The sequence below is a fragment of the Podarcis pityusensis genome (genome assembly GCF_964106645.2).
Source record: "Podarcis pityusensis genome assembly, chromosome: 9".
In the NCBI taxonomy this organism is placed as follows: domain Eukaryota; kingdom Metazoa; phylum Chordata; class Lepidosauria; order Squamata; family Lacertidae; genus Podarcis; species Podarcis pityusensis.
The window spans coordinates 4592988-4617675 of NC_138034.1; the positions used below are offsets into that span (position 1 = coordinate 4592988).

At 45.1% G+C, this 24688-nt stretch overlaps 1 protein-coding gene across 1 annotated transcript in view; it reads left to right on the forward strand.

Moving 5' to 3' along the window:
- The first annotated feature begins 1494 nt into the window (after positions 1-1494).
- The window catches only part of CPZ (carboxypeptidase Z), a 28637-nt gene continuing 5443 nt past the window's right edge, over positions 1495-24688 (forward strand). Inside the window, exons 1-8 of the mRNA XM_081021545.1 lie at positions 1495-1689; positions 10269-10298; positions 11136-11510; positions 12914-13123; positions 14278-14474; positions 15195-15356; positions 16039-16197; positions 20867-21002. Of these exons, the coding sequence (XP_080877671.1) occupies positions 1605-1689; positions 10269-10298; positions 11136-11510; positions 12914-13123; positions 14278-14474; positions 15195-15356; positions 16039-16197; positions 20867-21002 (1354 nt within the window). The 5' untranslated portion in view covers positions 1495-1604. The remainder of the gene's footprint in view (positions 1690-10268; positions 10299-11135; positions 11511-12913; positions 13124-14277; positions 14475-15194; positions 15357-16038; positions 16198-20866; positions 21003-24688) is intronic.

Sequence of the window (24688 nt, forward strand, 5' to 3'; positions counted from 1 at the left end):
TTTATTCCCCAAAATGGGGGAGGGGGCTTGGGGTCAGCACTATACTTTGACAATTTTAAACCTCACACTAATAGGATTTCAGCACTTCGGAGACCTGAATCTTAGTCTATTTCCTTCACAAATAAATAAAACTTTTACTGTTTGTGTCTGTTGTATTACGCTGCTTGTGGGGAGCCATGTTACAGAACCTTGAAGTCCCTAACATTAAAGGTAAAAGTAGGGTGTGTTTCTACAACAAACAAATGCTGATAAACTGAAGCTTCATTCAGGTAACTCTACTTAGTCTTGGGGGGATAGACTCTAGCCCAGACATAGGCAAACTCAGCCCTCCAGATTTTTTGGGACACAACTCCCATCATCCCTAGCTAACAGGACCAGTGGTCAGGGATGATGGGAGTTGTAGTTCCAAAACATCTGGAGGGCTGGGTTTGCCTATGCCTGCTCTAGCCTGTTCTGTTTGGCGTTACTCTTCCTGAAAAGATCACATTCAGAACTTGACCAGTTTCCCTTTTGGCAGTTCTAACTTCCCAGGAAGGGGCATGAGCAAAGAATGCTGAGTGGGGCAATATTTAACTTCCTGTGACTCATGGAGATCATCTGGTCCCAGAAAAGCAGCTCCCCCACAGCTCTGTGACTGACTGACTTCTTGTGTGGAGAAAGGAAAGAGGCTGGTTGGAGGCTAGAGCTTTTAAGAGAGAAAAAGGGGCAAGCCTGTCTGTGCCATTTCCCGTAAGGAGCTCCTGAGGCTCAATGGTCTGTCACCTGGACCGCCTATCCACGCAGAACAGTTGGATGCTGCAGAAACTGAACGTGTCAAAACTTAGTAAAAAGAACCTCAGAATGGGCATGAGAGAAATGTGCACCAATGTACCCCACTCCCCAATAAAGCCATGCCATTTGAGGATATTGCAGGAGAGGGAAAAGCCACCTTTGTTCCCTTCTACATTCCGGGACCCCTTCCGCCCCCCACCCTGCTAAGTAGCAATGAAGCCCTATAGTTAGGGGCTGGTATCCTTAAACAAGGTCGCCGGAACAGAGCTTCTGTTCCAGGTTGGCTTGGCTGGATCCCCGAACAGGTGCGCTCTTGCCGCCTTGACCTTTCCACGACTTGAGCGCTGAGCGAAGAGTTGGGGGAGGCTGGCCGAAAGATGCCTTGATCTTGGGTCTTGACTCACGTGCTAGGCGGGGGTGCGGCAAGGGCTGGCTTTGAAGCATCGGTTCACTGGCAGCTGCTGCAGCAAACGTGCTGCTGGGGTCTTGCTCGCTCAGGGAGGAGGAGGAGGAGGGGGCCGTCCCTGGAGCGGCCAGATCTGGCAGGATGCGCGCGCCGGGCGGAGAAAGGAGCCCCCCACCCCCCGCTTCCTCCCTATTCCCCTTCCCAGCCCGAGGCTCCTATAAATCTGTTTTTCCACCCAGGAATACCAGCCGCTGTAACCCGATCCCCGCGCCGTATATCCCATAATACGCGGGCGCGCACTTGCAGCGCGCTCGGTCCCTTCGCGGCTGGCCAGAGAGCAGCGCGCGCGTGTGGCTCCATCGACGTGGAGGAGCCGCTGGCCGGTGCTGCCACATCACGGCGTCGGCCACGCGCGAAGGGCCCCGGCATGTGGCTCCCTCTGCTCGTGGGCGCCCTCGTGGGCGCCCTGCACCCCGCCGCCCCCGCCTGCCAGCCCGGCCAGGGGGCTCAAGGTAAGGCGATCAGCCCCAAAGCGGCGCTTCGGGAGAGGGGGAGCTGGGCGGGGCGGGGGGGCGCTTTTGCCTTTGAAGCGCCGGCTCAAGGGCTTCCTCCTGCAGAGCAGAGCAGGATCGCCCCGTCCCTGCAGCGGCTGAAGCCTCGGAGGATGCGGAGAGACGTGAGATTTCCTCTTTCCAGGAACAGAGTCTTGGCCAGACTCACTAATCCAAGGGGACGGTCCCTCGCCTGTAATTGTGTGCGCGCGCTTTTGGTCTCCTGGGCATTTAACTTTGAGCGCGGCCCCCTTCAAGTCTGAAAGAGATAAGGAGGAAAGGGCTCCTTAAAACCAGTAAGTTTCATTCCCCGGTGCCTCCGTCTGCTGCGCGCTCCATCGGGCCCTGGGAAGCCATAAGGGGACTTCAGCTCCCGGTTGGAGGAAGCAGAAAGAGGGGGCTAAAGGGGGGGGGGGGCGGCTCTGCTCATCTTCTCTTCTCCTACTCGCTGCCTTCAAGAACTAGGTTTTAAGAACCAGGTGGGCGGACTCTGTAAGAGCATTCTTTTTCCTCCTGTATGATACTCATCTCCATTCTTTCTGTTTATTATTATAAATATTCGGAAGCTCAAAAAGTTTTGGGGGAGGGAACTGATTTCCTTCATTGTACCCAGTTCCATAACCTGCCCCTAGAACGCAGCCAGGGAACTGATCCAAGCCTTGACATTTAATGCTGGTAGGCTTGGGCCAGCAACGCAGGCAGCAGGGTCCCTCGTGGCATATTTTCGTGGCATCCCATGGGTCTTTCAGAGCCAAGGAACCTGCTCCAACCCTGAACTGGCCTCCTTGGGCAATCTGAGCCAATGGGGAGGGTTGGCTTCCTAGCAAGAGTCAGGAGAGGAGCTTGGTGCAAGGATGGGCATCTTATCAAGCATCCAGCTCTGTAAACCAGCACCTTGACTTGGAGCCAAAAATTGACTGGGAGCTGGTGAAGATGGCAAAACAATATGTTGTGCTCAGACAGCTCAGATTCAGTTAACAGTCTTTTAGCCATCATATAAACTAAGTGGAGTTTCTTCACTGTTTGCCTCTATGCCTACCGTATCCGGGTAGGGCTGTAGTTGTCATGGCAGTCTAACCTGGAAAAAGGTGCTCCTGCTCACAGTGGCCACTTGTCTCTCTAGGGCCGGGCTGGTCCATCCATAAGGCAAGGTGAGGTGACTGCCTCAGGCGGCAGGACCCACAGGGGCAAAAGATCAGACGTCCAAGGAATGCATCGCCCACTGCTGCCGTCACAGTAGTAGCAATGGCTACAGCACATTCATTGGAGGTCAGATCTACCTCCCTCCTCGGCAGCCCCCCCCCCTCCAATGCTGCTTCTACAGCGGCCTTTTGGGGAAATAGGAGGTGCTGCTGGTCTCCTACTCCCAGGGAGAAAATGATGGGGGGCTGCCTGCTGGGTTCTCCTGGGCTCTGCGTCCATCCAGCATGATTCAGAGCAGGCCTCTTCTCTGCCCACCCCTACCCCCCATGGCCTTTGATTCCCACAACTGTTGGATAAGGTTGATTTGATCCCCCATCCTGTTCCCGATGTAGATCTTTACTCCTCCCCCATGTTCCTGATGTAAATCTTCACTCACCCCTTCTTCCCTTGTGGTTCACCTCAGGCGCCAAAATGTCTCAGGCCAGCCTTGTTTCTGCAAGGTCAGCCTGACATGAAACAGGGCCTATCCTGATGACATTGGGAAATGGGCAGGTTCCTAAGGTAGGAGATGGTCCTTCCAGTATCCTAGTCCTAAGTCACCAGCACTTTGAAGTGGACCTACAAACTGACTACTAGCAGGTCATGAAGATCTAGCAAAGAAGTCACATGTTCCTAGTATCTGGAATCAGTCAAAAGTCTGACTGCAGCATTTTGCAACCAACTGAAGTTTCTGGACACTCTTCAAAGGTAGCTCCAAATGAAGAGCATTATAGTACTCTTTGTACTATAGTACAAAGTACTATAGTACTCAGTTATGTGTGACGTGACCATGGTCAAATCTGCCTTCTTTACAAATTGCTGAGACTGGTGTACCAGTCTCAGCTGGGCAAAGGCAGTCCTTGCCACAGCAGCTCCCTGAGCATTCAGGAGTAAACCTGGGTCCAGGAACACTACCTAGCTGCACACCTGATTCTTCAAGAGGAGTGCAACTCCACAGCAGTGGAGCAAGCCAAAGCAAATTGCATCTGCACTGACAGATCTAGAGGTCCTACTAAGCAAGGGCATTTGTCTAGATGGATTTTCTCTCTCTCATTCATCCAGCCAGCCAGCCAATGACCTAGAGTGGCCACTTATGCACTGCCGCAAGGAGGATAAAGGTAAAGGACCCTGACAGTTAAGTCCAGTCGCAAATGACTCTGGGGTTGCGGCACTCATCTCACTTTACTGGCTGAGGGAGGTGACATTTGTCCACAGACAGTTTTTCTGGATCAGGTGGCCAGCATGACTAAGCTGCTTCTGGCGAACCAGAGCAGCGCACGGAAACGCCGTTTACCTTCCCGCCGGAGCGGTACCTGTTTATCTACTTGCACTTCAACATATTTTTGAACTGCTGGGTTGGCAGGAGCTGGGACTGAGCGATGGGAGCTAACCCCGTCACGGTGATTCGAACTGCCGACCTTCTGGTCGGCAAGCCCTAGGCTCTGTGGTTTAGACCACAGCGCCACCCACGTCCCACAAAGAGGATAAACATCACCAAAAAGAGGAAATGAATTTGCATAAAACATACATGCTAATGTATATATGGGTGCAAATTTCAAAATTAAAAACTGGAATTTAAATTTTGGTGGCACCTCCATCCCTTAAGACAAAAGAGCTACACACATATCCATAGCACCCCCAGTTTATTCGTAGCTGTCTCCATATATCTCTGTAAACTGAGTTGCTATTTTAAGGCCCAGGAGCAACCTACCCAGAGTTGGCCCACCCACCCATGAGGCAACGTGAGGTGGGCTCTTCAGACAGCAGATGTGGGTCTGAGGAGTGTGGTGTGCTGCCTCTTCTTCTGCTGTGAGTGCACCCCACCACTGCCTCCTCTGGCACAGGTATGACCTGCCACTGCTGGTGGTGGCATAGCACAGCTGTGGAGGAGACAGTGGTGGTGCTATGGCATGCTTGCAGAGGAGGAAGAGGAGGAGACAGGGCATCCCAAGCAAAATGTCAAAGGGCAGGATGGCCCTGACCAGCCCTGCTTCCCCCCATTACATGTGGGTCATCTGGCTACCTGGGGCTGCTACTCCCAGAGAGAAGAGGAGGGTGGCAGCCATGGCCAGAGCTCTCCACAACTAACTTGTGGTAGCCAAGGCCCCAGCTGTAGCTTGCAGGAGCAGTTAGAAGTGCCCCATCTCTACTTCTAAGCGCTGGGTCAGCTCAGTGGCAGACACAGGCTCCAGTCATGTTGCCAGGCATGGTGAGGCCCCATCAGGGGAAAAGGAGAGGAAGTTGGAAAACCTGCCTCCTTTTCTTTGTTTATTTTTCCTTTCTATCCAGCTGTAGGACTTACCATTGTGCATTATGTCCATCCATCATTTCTATTTTATTTTATTTTTTAATATTTTTATTGGATTTTTGTATAAGCAAGCTTATAAAAAACAAAACAAAAGAGAACTCTGGATCACAAACACAGGATATTGGATTCAGGTCAATAGTGCATATGTAAAGGGTACATGAAAGTTACAAATAATAATAGTAGTAATAGTAATAATAATAATAATAATAATAATAATAATAATGTCAGTGCTTTTTTAAGGACCACATGCTCCATATGTCCAGGGAAGCAGCAGATAACATTTGATGCAACTGATAGGTATTTGCATAAAAGATGAATTCCTCCCATGCAGAATGAAAAGAGACCAGTTTTGCAGTGCCATTAATAGCCCTAAATGCCAAGTTATCTTTGGACGATAGAAAGGCTTGCAGAATTTAAAGTTTGTTGGATTTCATGTCATTATTATTACCTTCAAACAAAGGCAAAAGTGAATAAATTCAATTTCTTTGAAAACTGCCAACCTAAATGATTGAACCAGGGGGCACTCCCACCAAAGGTGGAGGTATGTACCCCATATCCTGCAATCTCTTTAGCAATCTGAGCCACGCGGGTGGTGCTGTGGTCTAAACCACTGAGCCTGGGGCTTGCCGATCAGAAGGTCAGTGGTTTGAATCCCCGTGAAGGGGTGAGCTCCCGTTGCTCAGTCCCTGCTCCTGCCAACCTAGCAGTTCGAAAGCACGTCAAAGTGCAAGTAGATAAATAGGTACCGCTCCAGCGGGAAGGTAAACGGCGTTTCCGTGCGCTGCTCTGGTTCGCCAGAAGCAGCTTAGTCATGCTGGCCACATGACCTGGAAGCTGTACGCCGGCTCCCTCGGCCAATAAAGCGCCGCAACCCCAGAGTCATCCGCGACTGGACCTAATGGTCAGGGGTCCCTTTACCTTTTACAAGTCATATTGGAAAGTTAGATTGGTTAAGTTTAACCTATGGTTAAGTTTTAGAGAAAGTTTCCTTCCATGTGCAGAGATAAATTCTGTTGGTCTACTTGTCACCCATCCATCATTCCTTACAGGGTAAATTCCAGAAATACAAAGCTGCAGAAACTATTTATTTAACTATGCTGCATTGGAATGTACATCCCGTTTTTTTTAATGTGTGCAGTGGCCACAATATCTGCCTTGTATCTGCTGTGCTTTGAAACAGCTCCACCCGTTTTGAATCATTTTGATTCAGTATTTAGGTCCAACTCTGATATGTTAAATTTGAAGCTGCTTCACGCCCATTGACTATAATGGGAGATATAAAACTTGCTATTAATTCCCCCATTTCACATAAGTGGATGAAATTTGCAGTCAAAGGAGTGGTTTAAACCTGCTTGATCAAGCAGATCCATTCAGGGGTTTTTTTTTTGCTTAGGGAATCTTTAGGGCTGTATCCAAGTGAACAGTTATGCTAGCGCAATAACGTTTAGCTGTGCAATGTAACTTCCCCACTCCCTGCACTCCCCCCACAAAAAAAATCTGCTCCAGAAGGTTGGGGGAACCCCCTGGACAAAATTTGGCACAAGAAGAAGGAAAATATATTGTGCAGCTAAATGTTGTTACACTAGCATAGCTGCTTAGTTGGGTACTGCCCAAAGTCTCAACTTTTTTCTGCAAACCAAAGACAATTTAAAACTGAAGACAAGGCCCCCTCTTCTGAGGGGATGAAGACTGCCAGATTTCAGGGGGGAAAAATAGAGACAGCAGTTCTCCTACAAGCTCACACTTTTGTTTTCCCACCCTAAACTGGCAATCAACTGCTAGGTGATTTTCTCATCTCTCTCTCTCTCTCTCTCTCTCTCTCTCTCTCTCTCATCTATCTCTATTATCTATCTATCTATCATCTATCTGTCTATATCTATCTATGGAAATCATGCTTTTCAGTCCTTTCTGAAAGTGCCCTTTGTGAAGAAGAGAAAGAGAAAGAAATGATTTTTAATTGTTTGGTAGGAGGAAGAATGATTGGGAAGGAAGCAAGCTATCCCAGTAGTCAACTCTAGCTGCTTGCTTTTCATAGCCAAATGGATTGTGTACAAGAATGACAACCCAACTGAAGAACAACTGTTTATTTACTTCAACATCTTTCCCCGCAAACACTGTGATTGCAGTGCACTGGGGAAATAATTAAACGTCTGTCGATCCCTTCTACCTCTCCACCCCCTCTGGGGTTCTGGGCGTTTCCCAATCAGTCTGGTTTCATTTCTAAGAAAAGAAAAAGCGACGTGGGGGCAGGGGGAAGGCTGCACATCTAACTTCTTTGAGGGGAAACAAGGCCACAGAGGGACCTTGAGAAGCCTTGTTAATTCCATTTGGGCACATGAAAACCTGCCAGAATCACTCCAATTTGCCGTGTTATTTGGGGCACACTCAGAACATATCTCTACTAAGGTAAGGCAAGGCAAAGGACTCCTGGACGGTTAAGTCCAGTCAAAGGCAACTATGGGGTGCAGCATTCATCTCACTTTTCAGGCTGAGGGAGCTGATGTTTTTCTACAGACAGCTTTCTTGGTCATGTGGTTAACATGATTAAACCACTTCTGGCACAACGGAACACCGTGATGGAAACCAGAGCGCATGGAAACACTGTTTACCTTCCCGCCGCAGTGGTACCTATTTATCTACTTGCACTGGTATGCTTTCAAACTGGTAGGTTGGCAGAAGCTGGGACAGAGCAACAGGAGCTCACCCCATCGCAGGGATTCAAACCGCCAACCTTCTGATTGGCAAGCCCAAGAGGCTTAGACCACAGCGTCACCCGCATCCCTTATCCCTAGTATGCATCACTTACAGAGGCCTGCAACAAGTAAGGCCACAATTTCACACTAAAACCCCAATATCAAGATAACATACTCAGCAGGGCAAAAGCTGGTGGCCATGCAAAGTGCAACATGACTTGCAGAACAGCAGGCAGGGAGGCAAGCAAGCAGCCCAGGCGAGCTGCAGAGGAACGGCCAGGACCATCCTGCTCTGCTGACACTCTCTCACCTACCCTGCCACTAAGGCCACAGCAGTGCTGGAGGCTGAGGGAAGGCAGCAGAGCCCTGGTCTGCCCCACCTGTTATGGGCAGGGCTGTAAGGGGAGGGGGAGGGGCAAACAGAAGCAGGTGGGGTAGAAAAGGGGAGGCCCTATCAGTGCAGAGTGGCCTTTGCAAGCCTTCCTGTGGCTCTGCTGGCTGCAGGAGAAAGCCTACTGCTGTAGCCGCCCACTCTTAATTGATTGAGTTTACTTTAATGCCACTTTTCCACAATGAAATGTGCCCGAAGCGACTTAACAGCCAACATTAAAAGCATCAAAATACAGAACATAGGAAATACAAATGTACAAAATGTAGACCATGTCAGTACAGTGGTACCTTGTGTTACAGACACTTCAGGTTACAGACTCCACTAACCCAGAAATAGTACCTTGGGTTAAGAACTTTGCTTCAGGATGAGAACAGAAATCATGCTCCGGCAGCAGGTGGCCCCATTAGCTAAAGTGGTGCTTCAGGTTAATAATAGTTTCAGGTTAAGAACGGACCTCCGGAACAAATTAAGTTCTTAACCCAAGGTACCACTGTAAATTAAAACATGACAAATATCAACAACTTGGCCAACAAGGAATAAATTCAATATATATTTATAAGGCCACAATCTGGGCTTAAGTACGTAAATACAAAGCAAAATGAGAGTTATATGCCAATAAATTCTCTGGTAATGTATTTCCTGTACTCCAAGGAGCCTGGCTTACAAACAGTGGGGTGGGGGGAGCATTTCCAAAAGGTGGTGCTTTAACTTGGATCTTAGGCAAGTCAATCAAAAAATTGTGTTTTTATCGTTTTTGTAAAGAAAAGCTCAACAATTTCGGTGGTTTCCTAAAAAGAAGCTCAACAATGTTGAGGTCTTCCTAAAACCTCAACAACTTTCAGGGTGTACTGGTTTTTACTTGGCAACCCTACTGGAACGACCAGCTGCTGGTGCAGGTCTTATTGTGCTTTGAATTATCTGGGCATGGCTTTGGCATCTGTGAAGGATGGGTCAGGGTTTGGGTGATCTGTAAGGAGAAGGAATTGGGGCATGGGTAGCGGGGGGGGCAGCTGCCCCCCTAGATCAAGTAAAACAATAGAAATACTTAACTAACTGACCAATCACGTTGGTTCTGACCAAAGCCCCCCCCCCAAAGTCCTGCCTGCCCCTAACAAAAATCCTGGCAACCTCCATAGATTGAGGGAGGTGTAAAGGGAGGGGGTTGGCAAGGGAGGGGTTTTTTGTGGTGTTGGTAAGCAATGTGAGCACAGCCTCTAGCAGTTTTGTAAATTGCAGGCTGCAAAGGCTCCGTTAAAGATCTATGTCTATTACAGTGGTACCTCGGGTTACATACGCTTCAGGTTACAGACTCCGCTAACCCAGAAATAGTACCTCGGGTTAAGAACTTTGCTTCAGGATGAGAACAGAAATTGTGCTCTGGCGGCGTAGCGGCAGCAGGAGGCCCCATTAGCTAAAGTGATGCTTCAGGTTAAGAACAGTTTCAGGTTAAGAACGGACCTCCGGAACAAATTAAGTACTTAACCCGAGGTACCACTGTATATGTTTTCTGGTTCATCAACCTACATTCCCTCCCCTTCCCTGGACTTTCTATGCATCATGTACTAATGATGAGATCCGAGAATGAGTTTTGGAAATGTTTTAACTCTCTCTGCTGCTGTCTGTATTGCCACCTAGTGACTAAAGTGCAGATTTAACCTACAATATTGAATCTTTAATACGGTATGTAAAGTTAAACGAACTGATGATGAGGGTTCTGCCTGAGCTAGTTACAGACCATAAGTTGTTTCTGCATTTTCATGGACATTCAGATTTGGCACCCAATCACTGAACTCACCCTCAAAGCAGAAGTTATACATTTAATATTTTCGGGTAGGCAGATGGTTCCGATGTGTAAAAATGGTTTCGATGTGTAAAAATTCTATCTAATATGCTGCAATTTGAAGCAGTCACGTTTTAATTTATTTCATTACAACCTGTCCCCCCACCCTCCACCTTTGTTTTCCAGCTCAGTGTCAAACCCCATCAGAAAATAAAGGTAAGATATCTGTTTTTGTTCCTTTTTTGAATTTAAATCTAATGTGCAAATACTGAAAAATCTTCCCAGATTTTCTCACACAAAGAGAGACAAAAATGCCCATATTTCACTCAGAGTAATTAATGCTACTACTTCACCCCATGTAGGAACTTGGCCAACATATCTATGAACCTCTTCATATTTAACATAGGGGGTGCTTTGCCATATCACTATTTGCCTTCCTGAATAATAATAATAATAGTGCTCATGGAACCCTTGTTTTAAAACAGCTGTCCTGGGTGCCAGTTTGCTTCTGGGCCCAATTCCATGTGCCAACATGTTTAAAGCCCTAAACAACTTAGATGCCTCAGTCCTGTGAAGAGTTTCCAGACAAGCCACTGATGAATAAATTCAAGGAAAGTGCTATGTTTAATACTAGATTGTTTTAGGTATAGTGGTGCCCCGCAAGACGAATGCCTCGCAAGACGGAAAACCCGCTAGACGAAAGGGTTTTCTGTTTTTGAGCTGCTTCGCAAGACGAATTTCCCTATGGGCTTGCTTCGCAAGACGAAAACGTCTTGCGAGTGTTGCGATTTTTTTTCCGCTCCCCCCCCCCTTTTTCTAAGCCGCTAAGCTGCTAATAGCCTTTTAGCCGCTAAGCCGCTAAGCCTTTAATAGCTGCTAAGCCGCTAAGCCGCTAATAGTGCTAATCCGCTAAGCCGCTAATAGGGTTGCTTCGCAAGACAAAAAAACGCTAGACGAAGAGACTCGCGGAACGGATTAATTTCGTCTTGCGAGGCACCACTGTAGAATACTTAACAAGAAACATTTGTTTACTTATCTCCTGATTTCTTACAGCGACATGCGTGGATATCAGCTTGGGCTCCTGCAATGATGTGTCCTATTCAAAAACAATTTTCCCTAATTTGCTGGATCAGAAGTCCAGAGGAGTGATTGAATACAGCTCCGAATATATCTTGATGAGTGTGCTCCATAACTTGCTGCAGGGAGAATGCAATCCTGATCTAAGGATTCTAGGCTGCTCCATTATGGCCCCAAAATGTGAAGAGGGGAAAATTGTTAAGCCTTGTCGTAAAGTTTGTGAAGCTCTGAGGAAAAATTGCCTTCCTGCCTTTGATGCGATTGACATGGCATGGCCATATTTCTTAGACTGCGATCGCTTTTTCGTCGATGAAGTAGAAGGATGCTTTGATCCATTAGCAAAGCTGCGAGGTAAGAACCAAAGCCATGTCTGCATGTTGTATATTATGCTGCGACGATCAGATCCAGTCAGCAGGCCTAGAAATTTGGCATGTCCTTGTAAATAAAAGGACTAAAGGCCCTGGCCACAATCCGAAGTATTTATGTCTGTAGGCTACAGAATAATTCCTACCGATATAATTCCAATGTATTAGGGACTTTGACTAGAGGTCAACTGAATTACTCATTTTGTTACAATTGAATATTGGTTGCTGAAATCAACTTGTTTCAACCTGAGTTGAATCAGATGATGCATTTGTCATCTGGATTGCCAATCAGCCAGTCTTTTAAGAAGGAAAGCGGAGATGTCAGTCACATAATTCGATACGTAGCTGATAATTTATGTACAAATAAACTAACCAGATTACTGGCATAGCCTGTACAAAACCACCTTGGGTTGACATCTGTTTAGGTCCATGTAAATCAGTCCTGAATGAAATAAAGTATTTGGTGTCCAGTTGGAACAAAGGTTTTTATTCTACATCACCTTGAGGCAATTGCGTAGAAAGTGATCAATAAACTGATGATTTAACATATCCTGCACGCAGATTGGTTAAATCTCAGTGTAATTTTAATGCCAAAAGGGTCAGATTAAGATTAGTTGATGTCTTGGAGTTGCAATCATTTGATCAGGAGGGAGCAGAATAACATGTCTCTTTATAGTACAAAGAGGTATCACTCTAGCTAAAGGAACCAAGATTTTATGTCTTCAAGCATGAAGATCTCTTTTGCAACCATTTTATTCTTCCTTCATACTTCACAACAGCCATGTGGGGTAGGCTAGCCTGAGAGCTGGTGATTGATCCAAGGCAGGAAGTGAGCAAAAACAATGATGAATTAAGTGGAAGTGAGTTTAAAATGTAAAACTGTATATGCTCAGATTATTTTCATTTTGGTTTTTAGGCTTGACAAAATGTTTTTTGCTTTGGTGTTTTGTTAAGATTTGTGAAACTCTACAGGCTCAGATTACTTTTTTGTAGTCCACAAAATCTTATGCCACAACAAACTTGTTAGTCTTTAAGATGCTACAAGACTTGTTTTATGATATTCCAAATGCCTCTGAGACGTTCACAAACAGAGCATGATGGAGAATAAGGTCTGCTGGACATAGTTCTCAGAGACATATTTTCCTTAGGGACCACTCTGCCTGCAACCCAGGGAACAGGATGACTTAACATGGGGTAAGTGTGATCCTAAAATAGAATATTAACCACCTACTTACAATTGGCTAACGTGTTTGATTTACACATATCTTTTTATTTATTTGAATTACATTTGTCCCAATTGTGTTATGTCCTCAGATGTTGGGATAATCTTCTACATGGGCATAACAATTAGTGAGCAAACACAGCTACGTCAATTTTCTTGCATTGCAGGGGAAACTGAATTTGTGGAAGATGCTCCCAGTGAGGTTCCTACTTTCATTCAGTTCACCCACCACTCGTACTCACAAATGGTGAGAGAATTGAAAAAGGTAGCATCCAGATGTTCCCACATTGCTAAGTTGTACAGTATCGGCCGCAGCTTTGAAGGGAAAGACCTCTTTGTGATTGAGTTTTCTACTAGTCCTGGACACCATGAATTGCGTGAGTAATGGACACTAGAGGTATATGAAATTTGTTCAGAGTATTGGCATTGCTTGAACCATGGCAAACTGGAAAGAATACTCCTGTTCCTTACTGTTAACTACACTAGGGATTGAGACCTGCATCAGCAAATAACAACTAAATTAAATGTATTTATTTGGCTGTTTGGTAATAGCAGTGTTCAACTGCTGTAATATTTATAGAATGAGCATGTCAAATAACCATAAATGAACTGTTGACTTATTGCATGTTTATACCAGATCCTGTTTCCACCCTCCAGCAGTGGCTTAGTGTGGGTTGCCAGAACCAGGGCTGCACCTGCTCTGTCTGAAACGCCTGTGCCTCTCACCTTGAGGCATGAAAATGTGGGATGTGAAACACAAGAGCAGTCAAGTACAACATTCCTAGAGTGAACATGTTTACACATGGGGAGGAATGTTTGTCCAGCCAGCAGGTAAACTTCCTGTTTCCTTCTGGGCTGGGACAGATTTCCTCTGCAAGTGACTAGAGGTGGGTGTGGCCTCACCTGTGCAGGTAACGACAAAAGCACAGGGCAGGGCAGCCATCTCTCTCTCTTTCTCCACATGCATCGAAGAAGCAACATCTGCTTAGCCAAAGATGCCCTCTTGGCTTCCAGCCAAGAGAGGACAAAAGGACTGTCTCCTTATGGAATAGTTTCCAAGTATATGTTACTTTTCTAAGCTAAGTTTGCCTTCTGGGATCCGATTGTGAACAGAATGTGTGAGTAAACCTTTTTATACTTTTATAGAAGACTGTCATGTCTTATCCTTTATGAGGGAATAAGGGGGAAATACCAGAACAGTTATTAGCGAGCCTGAGCAAACACATCCGCTGCAAGTTTAAAAAGGGGAATGTTACTCTGCTAAATTGTGAACTTGTTAACACAAGTTGGAAAAGGATATAATCAGACAATATATCCTCTCCAGCATCCCTGAAGATTCCCACAGAAAAGGCCAGCCTGGGGCAGGGAGAGATCAAATGTCTCCCAGTGGTTCTTACTTTGGCAGTTTGTGACAGACACCTTGATGAGGGCAACACAAACCACAGTGACCACTGAGCCAAGTCTCACGGTCTGTTTCTTGAAAGTCATCTTGAAAGCCAGATAAAACATATCCTGGTTCATCTCTTCACAGTTAAGCCAGAGTTTAAATACATCGGCAACATGCATGGAAATGAAGTTGTGGGCAAAGAATTACTGATCTACCTTGCCCAGTATTTGTGCTCTGAATACCTTACTGGGAATTCCAGAATCCAGACGCTGATCAACAACACTCGAATTCATCTCCTTCCTTCCATGAATCCAGATGGATATGAACTCGCAGCAGAAGAGGTCAATACCTAGCAGGGAATTGGGCAGAACTTTTGTTTTGTTTTGAAAAAATATAGTGCTAAAAAAAATAGTGCCCAAGGTGTCTTAACAATGAATTCACAAAACAATATTTAAAAAACTAAAAAACCTCTTTTGCTTTTCTTTGGCAATAGTGTGTGATTTGCATTTTTTACCTGAGTCTTCCAGAACAATTTATTTCGGGGTGGGGCGGGGCTGATGTGTAGATCCTTCTGCCTCTTGGTCAGGAGTTTGTGGTCAGCAGTTCCTTCAGCTCTGTAAGGCTGTAGCACCCAAGCTACAGTTCTCTCCCCCCGCCCATAATCCCAGGTAGAAGGAGATCCTGCAACGTTAATATGTTGTGTCTTCTCCAGTTTTCAAAGACATGTGCAGGAAGATGAATCAAAGGAGATACTTTTGGAATTGCCATCACCCATCTCCTCCCCTCTGCTTCCCCCTAAGGTAAAATTCCTCCCCTTAGTGACCAGGGCAAAGTAGTGCAGGTAGAAGGCCCCCTCAGACACGCCAATATCTGAACTGACCACTTGAGTTTTCTACTTCATTTTCACGGCAAGCATGCCCACTTCTAGCTGTGACTATTTTGTTTAGATTACATGTTAGTCGCTGTTGTGGCTCTTCTGGATTTTCTCTGGTGCTTCAGTGCACCATCTCAAAGTAGCACCAGAGTTGTGGAGCTTATCCTTTTGTTCACTGCTTGACCAGGGGGCTGGCTACAATGGATGGACAAATGGGAGACAAACAGCGCAGAATCTGGATCTTAACAGGAACTTCCCAGATTTGACGTCTGAAGCTTACAGGCTATCAAGGATCCGAGGGGCTCGTACTGACCACCTCCCAGTTCCACAGTCTTACTGGTGGGGTAAGGTATGGATTGCAAAAGTTTATGAAACATGTTCGATTTTATAGGCCATTAACATAGTATCTAAAAAGGTAAAGGTACCCCTGACTGTTAGGTCCAGTTGCGGACGACTCTGGGGTTGCGGCGCTCATCTCGCTTTACTGGCTGAGGGAGCCTGCGTACAGCTTCCGGGTCATGTGGCCAGCATGACTGAGCCACTTCTGGCGAACCAGAGCAGCGCATGGAAACGCCGTTTACCTTCCTACCGGAGCGGTACCTATTTATCTACTTGCACTTTGACGTGCTTTCAAACTGCTAGGTTGGCAGGAGCTGGGACCGAGGAACAGGAGCTCACCCCATTGCAGGGATTCAAACCCCCGACCTTCTGATCGGCAAGTCCTAGGCTCAGTGGTTTAGACCACAGCACCACCCGTGTCCCCTAACATAGTATCTAATTGCACATTTAAAAAATCCTTAGATCATCGGGGCTAAAATACCCTTTGGTGCATAGTCTGCCTTATTTCAGTAATGCGTGTCAAAATGACCTCAGTTCTTAATTTCATGAGCTACGGTGATATCCTTCTTTACACAGAGCACTTTCATTAAAATGTTACAGCGGTAATCTTCAGGCTGTGTTTTCCATTCATAAGATCTCAATGAGGCCATATTAAATGCATCTTAATGTGATCACTTTAAAATGTTCTTCAGGTTGCCCCTGAGACGAAAGCTGTCATGAAGTGGATCAAATCTATCCCGTTTGTCCTGTCTGCCAGTCTCCATGGGGGGGATCTGGTTGTTTCCTACCCTTACGATTACTCTGTACACCCCCTGGAAGAGAAAATGTTTTCCCCCACCCCCGATGAAAAGGTAATATTGCATGACAGACCCATTCGGAGTAATGCGAACCTGTGTGAATTTGCAAAATGGCTGACCAAAGAATTTGCTAAGAATTGCCTGACAAGAAAAGTGTGATAGTTCTACAAACAGCAATTGTTTGCATTTAAATGGCTCACCACGCACATCCATTGCAGTTTAGAACAAGAGTCATTGTATTTAAGAAGAAAATGGCTGAATCCATTGTCCCAGGAAGTCTTAGTCCCCAGGATCAGCAGGAAACATTGAAAGAGCAGCTCTGAGTAAAATTAAAAGGCAACAGAAGGGGGCAGTAATGTCATTTTTATTTAGTCTGTCAGAAGAAGCCCTTTTACTCACTTTCTTTGGGGTTGCAACTCCCAAAGCATCTTTATTTAGAAGCCTATGGGATCTCCTTCCAAGTAAATTTGTCTAAGATTAGAGTGAGCTATTACCCTCTGAAGAACTTTAAAATGCACATTTCTCATTTTCCTCTTATGCATTTTATTGCCTTAAATCGCTGAATTACAAGAGAAATATTTCACTTTTATCTCATAAAATGCTCCCCACCCCTTTTAAGGCAATCGTACATGTAGTATTATATATCTGGATTCATCACACCAAGCAGGTAAGATGTCTATAAGATGTCTATAAGATGGAGCCCAAGATATTTTGTGTGGATTCTTAGGGCCCAGGCATCATTTTGGGAAGGCCAGTATAGACTTGGAATATGGGTCCTATCCTATACATTCAATCTCATGAGTCATGGAAGAAAAGTGTTTCTCCAAATTCTGAAATGACATTTCTAACATTTCTGAAATTGCACCATGGGCAATGCTAGTGTTTGTCTACTAATCCCCAAAACACACACATTTTTTCTTTGCTATTATTTTGCTTTTTTGGGTTATTTTTGTAACTTTGTGTTGGTCTCAGTAAAGGAATTATACCACCAATGTTTTGAATACCACCCCCCCCCCCTTAATGGATTCACAAGGCAGGCTGCAAACATTTTATAAAGCATGCCATTCCCTTCAAAGTTTTATTTTTATGGTCTTTTTTCATTGCAAAATCATGAATTATCTCCCAAAGGTCAATTTCTTCTGGCAAATATATACTTGATAGACAAAATAGCTACGTGACTCACAGAGCAATCCTATGCATTAGAGATTAGGCTGACTTTGTTCAGTGGTGCTTACTTCCCCCTAAGTCAGCATGGCATTGCAGCCTTATCCACTCTGGGGTTCTGGTCGAGCACGTGCAGTTTTTAATGAATGGCCCTTTACGCTATTCGCAAGGCTGGATCTTTGCCAAAACAAACAAACAAACAAACAAACAAACAAACAAACAAACAAACAAACAAGAATCAGACAGTACAGTTCTATTCTCTCCTGTTTCTTGTGAGCCTTTTCAATGTGGTGATGCTAATGGTGCTATTACCTGTCTTTTGAAAGCATTAGACTGGAGTCACGTGATGCTTGCGGCCCATTGTCTTCATCATTTGCCAAAGACAGTCTCGACACTGAAATCATCTTATTCATCAACTTCCCTAGTTAGTGTATTACCCGAGTCAGACTGCAAAATGGCTTGTTTTTCTGGGAAAAGGCTAGAGGATTGTTGGTGTCGTTTAGCTCCCCTTATTTAACTTCCTTGCATTTCTGACTCCTTGACTGATATGTATAACCAGTCCCAGAAACAGTGGTATGCCGTGTGAACGACACATTTACTCACATAGATTTTGGGCCTCTGATTCCTACCAGCATCACGGGCTATCACTGTTCCTGGTTATTATGGGTGCTTTGTCCCTTCCAGCGGCTGCATCCGTCTCCTGCTGTGCACAAGGAACCCAGGGACTTGCAGTTCTTGAGAACACAAGCACAAATCTTTCTGTCTCTAAAGCTACAAATGCTAGCTTTTCTGCAGAAACACATTCTCCCTGTCCTAGACAAGGGTCCAGATGCACAACTCATTGTTTGGAAAGTTAGTTCTTCTTTCCTAACACAGAATCTGATTGATTGACTCCAGCAGATCTCACAATAGGTATGTAGATGTAGGTGTGGTACGCTGGTTTGACATCAGCGGATAGGAAGTGCCTACAGAGGGTGGTGAATACAGCACAAGATATTATGGGCTGTCCCGTGAATCCGCTGGATGAAATAGCGGAAGAACGTTGCCTCAGGAGAGTGAGGAAAATTCTCAGGGATGATTCACACCCTGGCCGGCACTTTCTTGATCTCCTGCCCTCAGGCAGAAGATAAAGAAGCATGATTAGTCGCACCAACAGGGTAAAGAACAGCTTCTATCTGTGGGCTGTTAGGCTGCTGAATGAAAAGATAACAACAGGGCAACTGACTTTTGGGTTTGGTGGGTGTGCGTCAGTAAATGAGGGGAATTAAGACTAAGAGAGCTGAGTGGGGGGTGCTCGTGTAATCTCACTGTATACAAGTTGTACAAGTGACAATAAAGTATTTCAATATTTCAATTTCAATAGATACAGGAAAAATAATTTCCCAGAAATATTCTGAAGCATGATCTGCAATTTAGTCAGTTTGGACCAGGCTCTGCTGGTTCACCTGATGGTAGAGTCAAGGGCTCCCACAGTTTGATCAAGTGCTGGAGCCAATGCAAGACTGGATTCACCTAACCTGGATGTTCTGCTGCCTAATCCCAGATGTGTTGGATTGTGCTGTAGCCATTCAGTCAGGAGGAAAATGCATGCTGTCTTTCTCAGAGGCAACTTTGATAGTTCTAGCGAGTCCTGGCATAGATGAAGACCTGATATCCTCATTTCAGTGCATGGAGCAGTCTGGGAGGCATTCTCTGACACCCTGCAGTGTTGGGTATCCAACTGAGAGGGGACCTAGTTAGGCAAGAAGAGGTATTGAGGGGAGAGCTAAGGGCACAGTGTCCCTCAGCCCAACAGGGGATAAAGGTGGGGTGGGAGATACATTGGGCGGGGGCCCCAGCCACTAAGAAAGTGAAGCCCCCAACCCAAAAAGGGTGAGAGTCTCACCAGATAGCTCTGAATGTTAGAGACGTACTGGAGCTCTGAAGGCATTTGTGACCCACAAAGCAGTAAGATGGGAACCCTCAGGATCTGTTTGCCCATTGTCAGCCTTGGCTTTTGGAGCCCAGAAAAATCTAGCCTTGTTCCTTATCCACAGCTGCTTCACACACTACCCAGAAGCAACAACAAAGTGTGAGCCACCTGCTTCAGGTTGTTGTGCAAAGGCAAAAACTGTTGACAAGGTTTTAGATTGGCTCCAGGCAAAGCACCCAACACCATCTTTACAGAAGAACTGCTGCCACTTCTGGGTTCTATGTGACGTGGACCTCAAAATATAAACAAGGAGAAGCTTAATGCGTTTTAGTCAACGGCCCGCCACCTGCTTTGTCTGTGGTTCCTGCTATTAGTTAACCTAGAACTTGGAGTGAAATGTGCTTCACCAAGGGAGGCTTGCCTCTTCTTGCTGCTGCAGCCTGTCTGCCCTTCATCCAGAAGCTGCTCCTCAGCTGCAGCCCCTCTGCCGGCTGCCCGGTCACAAGTCCTTGGGCCTTGCTGTCTCCCCCTCTTAATCTCCACGGCACATGTGCTTCTTTGTGCCTCCATAGCATTTGCTGGTTTCTCTCCTCCAGACACTTCACCACCAGAATATTTTAGCTAGGCAAATGCACAGCTGAGTGCCTTTCTCTTAAGGTTTTTCAAAGGCTGTTAGCAGAATATCTGCAGTCTAGTACAACTGACATCAAACCAGGGCTGAAATAAGCCTTTTTAATTTATGCCAAGAGAACAGAGGTGCCCTGGAATGGGCATTTGTGACTTCGCTTGCCAGATCTATTCAAAGAAATGCTGAGCATTTAACACCTTTGGAAACATATAAGAGAGGTTTTTAAACTTTGTTTTATACCATCACTGCTTGTTGCCTAGAGAATATATTTTTATTAGGCAACTAATGAAAATAAGCGTAACAACCCGAAGCATTTGCAGTTAGAAATTGTGCTGCAGTTTAAAACACACAAATCCTAAGTGGTGGTTGGACACAGATGTGGAATCATTATTAATGACAATATGGTAATAAAAAAAATTAATGACCAAGAATCCTCACTCTGCTGATGTAAAATTAAAATAGCAACAAAAACTTCACACACAACAGACAAGGATCCAGGAGGGAGACTGACAATCAAGGTTCCTTTGTTGCACCTACAAACGAATCTCATCGGGTTCAAAACTAGACTGCTTCCTCTCTTTTTTTCATTCATTAAAAGAAGAAGAAATGAAGTGAGCAACAGAAAGTAACATGATAGGAAATTATACAGGATCAGAAACTGTAAAATTTTCTTGTTTTTCCTCTTTTTATCTTTTTGTAAATGGCTTTGAGGGTTCCCCCACCAGCAATCAAACTCTGTCTAAATTTAAATAAAGAAACAAGCAAGCCAGCAAGCCAGCCAAAACGTTATGCCAAACATTTTCAGCCCATTTAACTAGAATAGGCTGGGGGTGTTTCCCATAATATCCCAGTACTGGTGGGCTGCTGTGCAGGTCACAACCTGTTTGAAATGTCCAAATGCAAGTGGTAACATCAGGAATTTAATGGACATGTGCTTGCAACGTGTGTGTTTCAACAACTGGAAGGCAAACAGCATTTGGAGTAAATAAAAATAATTTAACTCTCTCTTGTTTTTTTAGATGTTCAAATTGCTGTCTAAAGCCTACGCAGATGCACACCCTGGCATCTCGGACAAGTCAGAAATGCGTTGTGGTGGAAATTTTGTGAAGCGAGGAGGCATCATAAATGGTGCTGAGTGGTACAGCTTTGCAGGAGGTACATCTCTTTAGCAATTTGATAACTCTGCAAGAAGTCTGAAGTTTCTAATCTTAAATTCTCAAAGGAAATTTCAGTAAGGCTTTTGACAAAGTCCTCCATAATAGTCTCAGGAGGAAGCTGGTAAAATGTGGGTTGAATGAGGAAGCTGTTAGGTGGATTTGTAGCTGGTTGACTGACTGAACCCAAAGAGTACTCATTAATGGTTCCTCGTAATCCTGGAAGAAAGTGACAAGTGGGGTGCCACAGGGTTCTGTCCTGGGCCTGTTGTTGTTCAGCTCTTTATAAATGACTTGGAAGAAGGAATTGAGGGGATGCTTATCAAATTTGTAGATGACACCAAACTGGGAGGGGTAGCTAATGCCGCAGAAGACTGAATCATAATTCAAAATGACTTTGATAAATTGGAGAATTGGGTACAAGCTAACAAAATGAATTTCAGTATGGACAACTATAAGGTTCTGCGCTTAGGCAGGAAGAACCAGGTGCACAAATCTAAGATGGGGGACACCTGGCTTACTAGCTGTACATGTGAAAAGGACCTAGGGGGTCTTAGTGGACCACAAGCTTAACAGTGTGATGCAGCAGCAAGAAAAGCTAATGCTATTCTAGGCTGCATCGACAGAAGCATAGTGTTCAGATCAAGGGAAGTCATGGTTCCACTCTATTCTGCTTTGGTCAGACCACACCTGGGAATACTGTGTCCAATTCTGGGCACCACAATTTAAGAAGGATGTTGACAAGCTGGAATGTGTACAGAGGAGGGCAACCAAGATGATCAGGGCTCTGGCAACTAAGCCTTACAAGGAGCGCTTGAAGGAGCTGGGTATGTTTAGCCTGGAGAAGGGGAGACTGAGAGGAGATATGATAGCTATCTTCAGATATCTAAAGGGCTGTCACATGGAAAAGGGAGCATGCTTGCTTTCTCCTGTTCCAGAGGGTAGGATCTGAATCAATGGTTACAAGAAAGGAGATTCCGTCTAAACATCAGGAAGAACTTTCTGACAGTAAGAACTGTTCAGCAGTGAAACAGACTCCCACAAGAGGTGCTGGACTCTCCATCCTGGAAGGGTTTTATAGGTTGGATGGCTTTAGCTGAGATTCCTGCATTGCAAGGGTTGGACTAGATCACCCTTGGATCCTTTCCAGTTCTAAGATTCTATGAAATAGACTCTTAAGATGGACAAACCACACAATATTTTCACATATTATAGCAATTCTTAGAATTCCATGGGTCAGTGTCATCGTAGTATGTCAATGAAGCTATTGCGAGTTGAGAAAGAGAAACTTTGGCTAAGTGTGTTGATTTGTTATTTATTGCATTTCTATCCCACTTTCCCATCCAAGGAGCTCAAGGTGGCTCTCCTGCTCCTCATTTAATCCCCACAACAAGAACCCTGTGAGGTAGGTTAGGCTGAGAGGAAGTGACTGGCCCAGGTTACCCAGCGAGCCTCATGTGGGGATTTGAATCTAAGGCTGGATCAACACTGATAAAAAAAAATGCTAAGAAAAAAAGTTATATCTGTCAATGCAATTTCCCATTGGCTGCTGGTGTCGCATTTTTATACCGCATTTATAATGTTATAGCTCACCAGTATAGATTAGTCCTAAGGACTAGTCTCCCAAGTCCTAGTCTAATTCTCCAACTGCTACACCACACTGGCTCTAATGTAGGCTTGACTAATTTGTGATCCATCAAACCAAATGTATTAAAAGGGAGAGAATGATATATCTGCCAGCATTTCACAGATGGAAACGGTGATGTGTTTTTATCTTACCAAGAATTACGTACTTCACACTGTTGACAAGACACAACACTACCTGCTTTATTCGCTTGTTTTGCAGTAATCTGTCCTCTGCTGAATTTAGAGCCAAAAGTGTGATTCACTGGAAGCAGGGAAATGCTGTGGACACATAATTGCCCCACAATCTGTTATGGATAGTTCGAAATATCTTAGCAACTGTACAGTGTGAAACAACAACAACAACAATAACAATGTTTATATCCTGCCTCTTTTCTATAAAGAGATCCAAGGTGGCTTATGGATAAAACAGAAACAGCTGAAAGCATAGAAAAAAAAAAATTAAAAGCAATGAAACACTGATTAGTATTTAAAACAGTGCTTTTTTCAGGGGGTACTCGAGGGTACACAGTACTGGCACCTCGTTGTTGCTGTTGTTGTTAAAAAGTGTGACGCTTACTGTAACAGCTTCATGGTGAGTACTGGCACCTATTTTTCTAGGGGGGAAAAGCACTGATTAAACACACAGACATATAAACACACAGAAATATAAAATATATATTAAAACATACAGATAATAACAACAAGAACATCACAACACCAGCCCTTTCCTTAAAAACAGTCAGGCAGAAATGGCAGGCTGTGCTCTATTTTTCACGTACAGATATTTATCTGCATGTGCACTAGAGACAAAGTGCATCTGTGCACCTCCTAAAAGCTCTAATCTTGATGAGGGAGCCAAACACTGAAGACTGACTACTCCAGCAATTCACCCTAACAAAAGCGTAGCATGGCATCCCTAAGGGGAGAACGTAGGGGAAATGCTTTGCCAGGGACAGGAGCCAGACAATAGGCTCTTTCTCTGGCTGATACTGTGGGTGAATGGGAAGGTTTCTGAGGAATCGTTGTTCTTCAGGCATCTGCTTCTAGAACGGCTAATGAGACAAGCCAAAAGTGCGAGTGAACCAGGCGATTTCAAGCTACACAGGACCCACCTCCCATGTTGAGACATGACTATCTGAACAGGGAACTGGGCATTTGGAATGGACTGAAGAAGTCCTAGTGGAGCCTGGAAGTGGTCTCTCCCCCACCCTCAGTGAGACCTTCTGTGTACCAGGAAGCGGTGAGACTGCTACCCACTTGGCACAGAGATAACCACAGTGGATTGTGGGATCTGTTCCAGATGATACAAATCCATTCCAGAGTTTTGGCAGAACAGAATGAACTCACAGAGTCATAGAATGATAGAGTTGGCAGGGACCCCAAGGATCATCTAGTCCAACCCCCTGGAGGAATCTCAACTAAAGCGTCCATGGCAGATGGCCATAATTCCTCCCAAATTTTCCAGAGTGGAACTCCAAATCTACATTGATTAGAATGTGATTCTGTTCCAAACTAATCTCCCGTTTTCTGTTCCACATTCACACAATGCGGCAGCTAGACTGGTGACTGGGAGTGGCCACCGAGACCATATAACACTGGTCCTGAAAGATCTTCATTGGCTCCCAGTACATTTCTGAGCACAATTCAAAGTGTTGGTGCTGACCTTTAAAGCCCTAAACGGCCTTGGTCCTGTATACCTGGAGGAGAGTCTCCACCCCCATCATCCAGCGCCAAGGGCCTTCTGGTAGTTCCCTCGCTGCGAGCAGTGAGGTTACAGGGAACCAGGCAGAGGGCCTTCTCGGTGGTGGCGCCTGCCCTGTGGAATGCCCTCCCAGCAGATGTCAAGGCAATAAACAACTATTTTACTTTTAAAAGACAACTGAAGGCGACCCTGTTTAGGGAAGTTTTTAATGTCTGATGCTGTATTGTTTTTAATATTCAGTTGGAAGCCGCCCAGAGTGGCTGGGGAAACCTAGCCAGATGGGCGGTGTATAAATAAATAAATAAATAAATAAATTATTATTATTATTATTATTATTATTATTGAAGTAAACCCTGGGA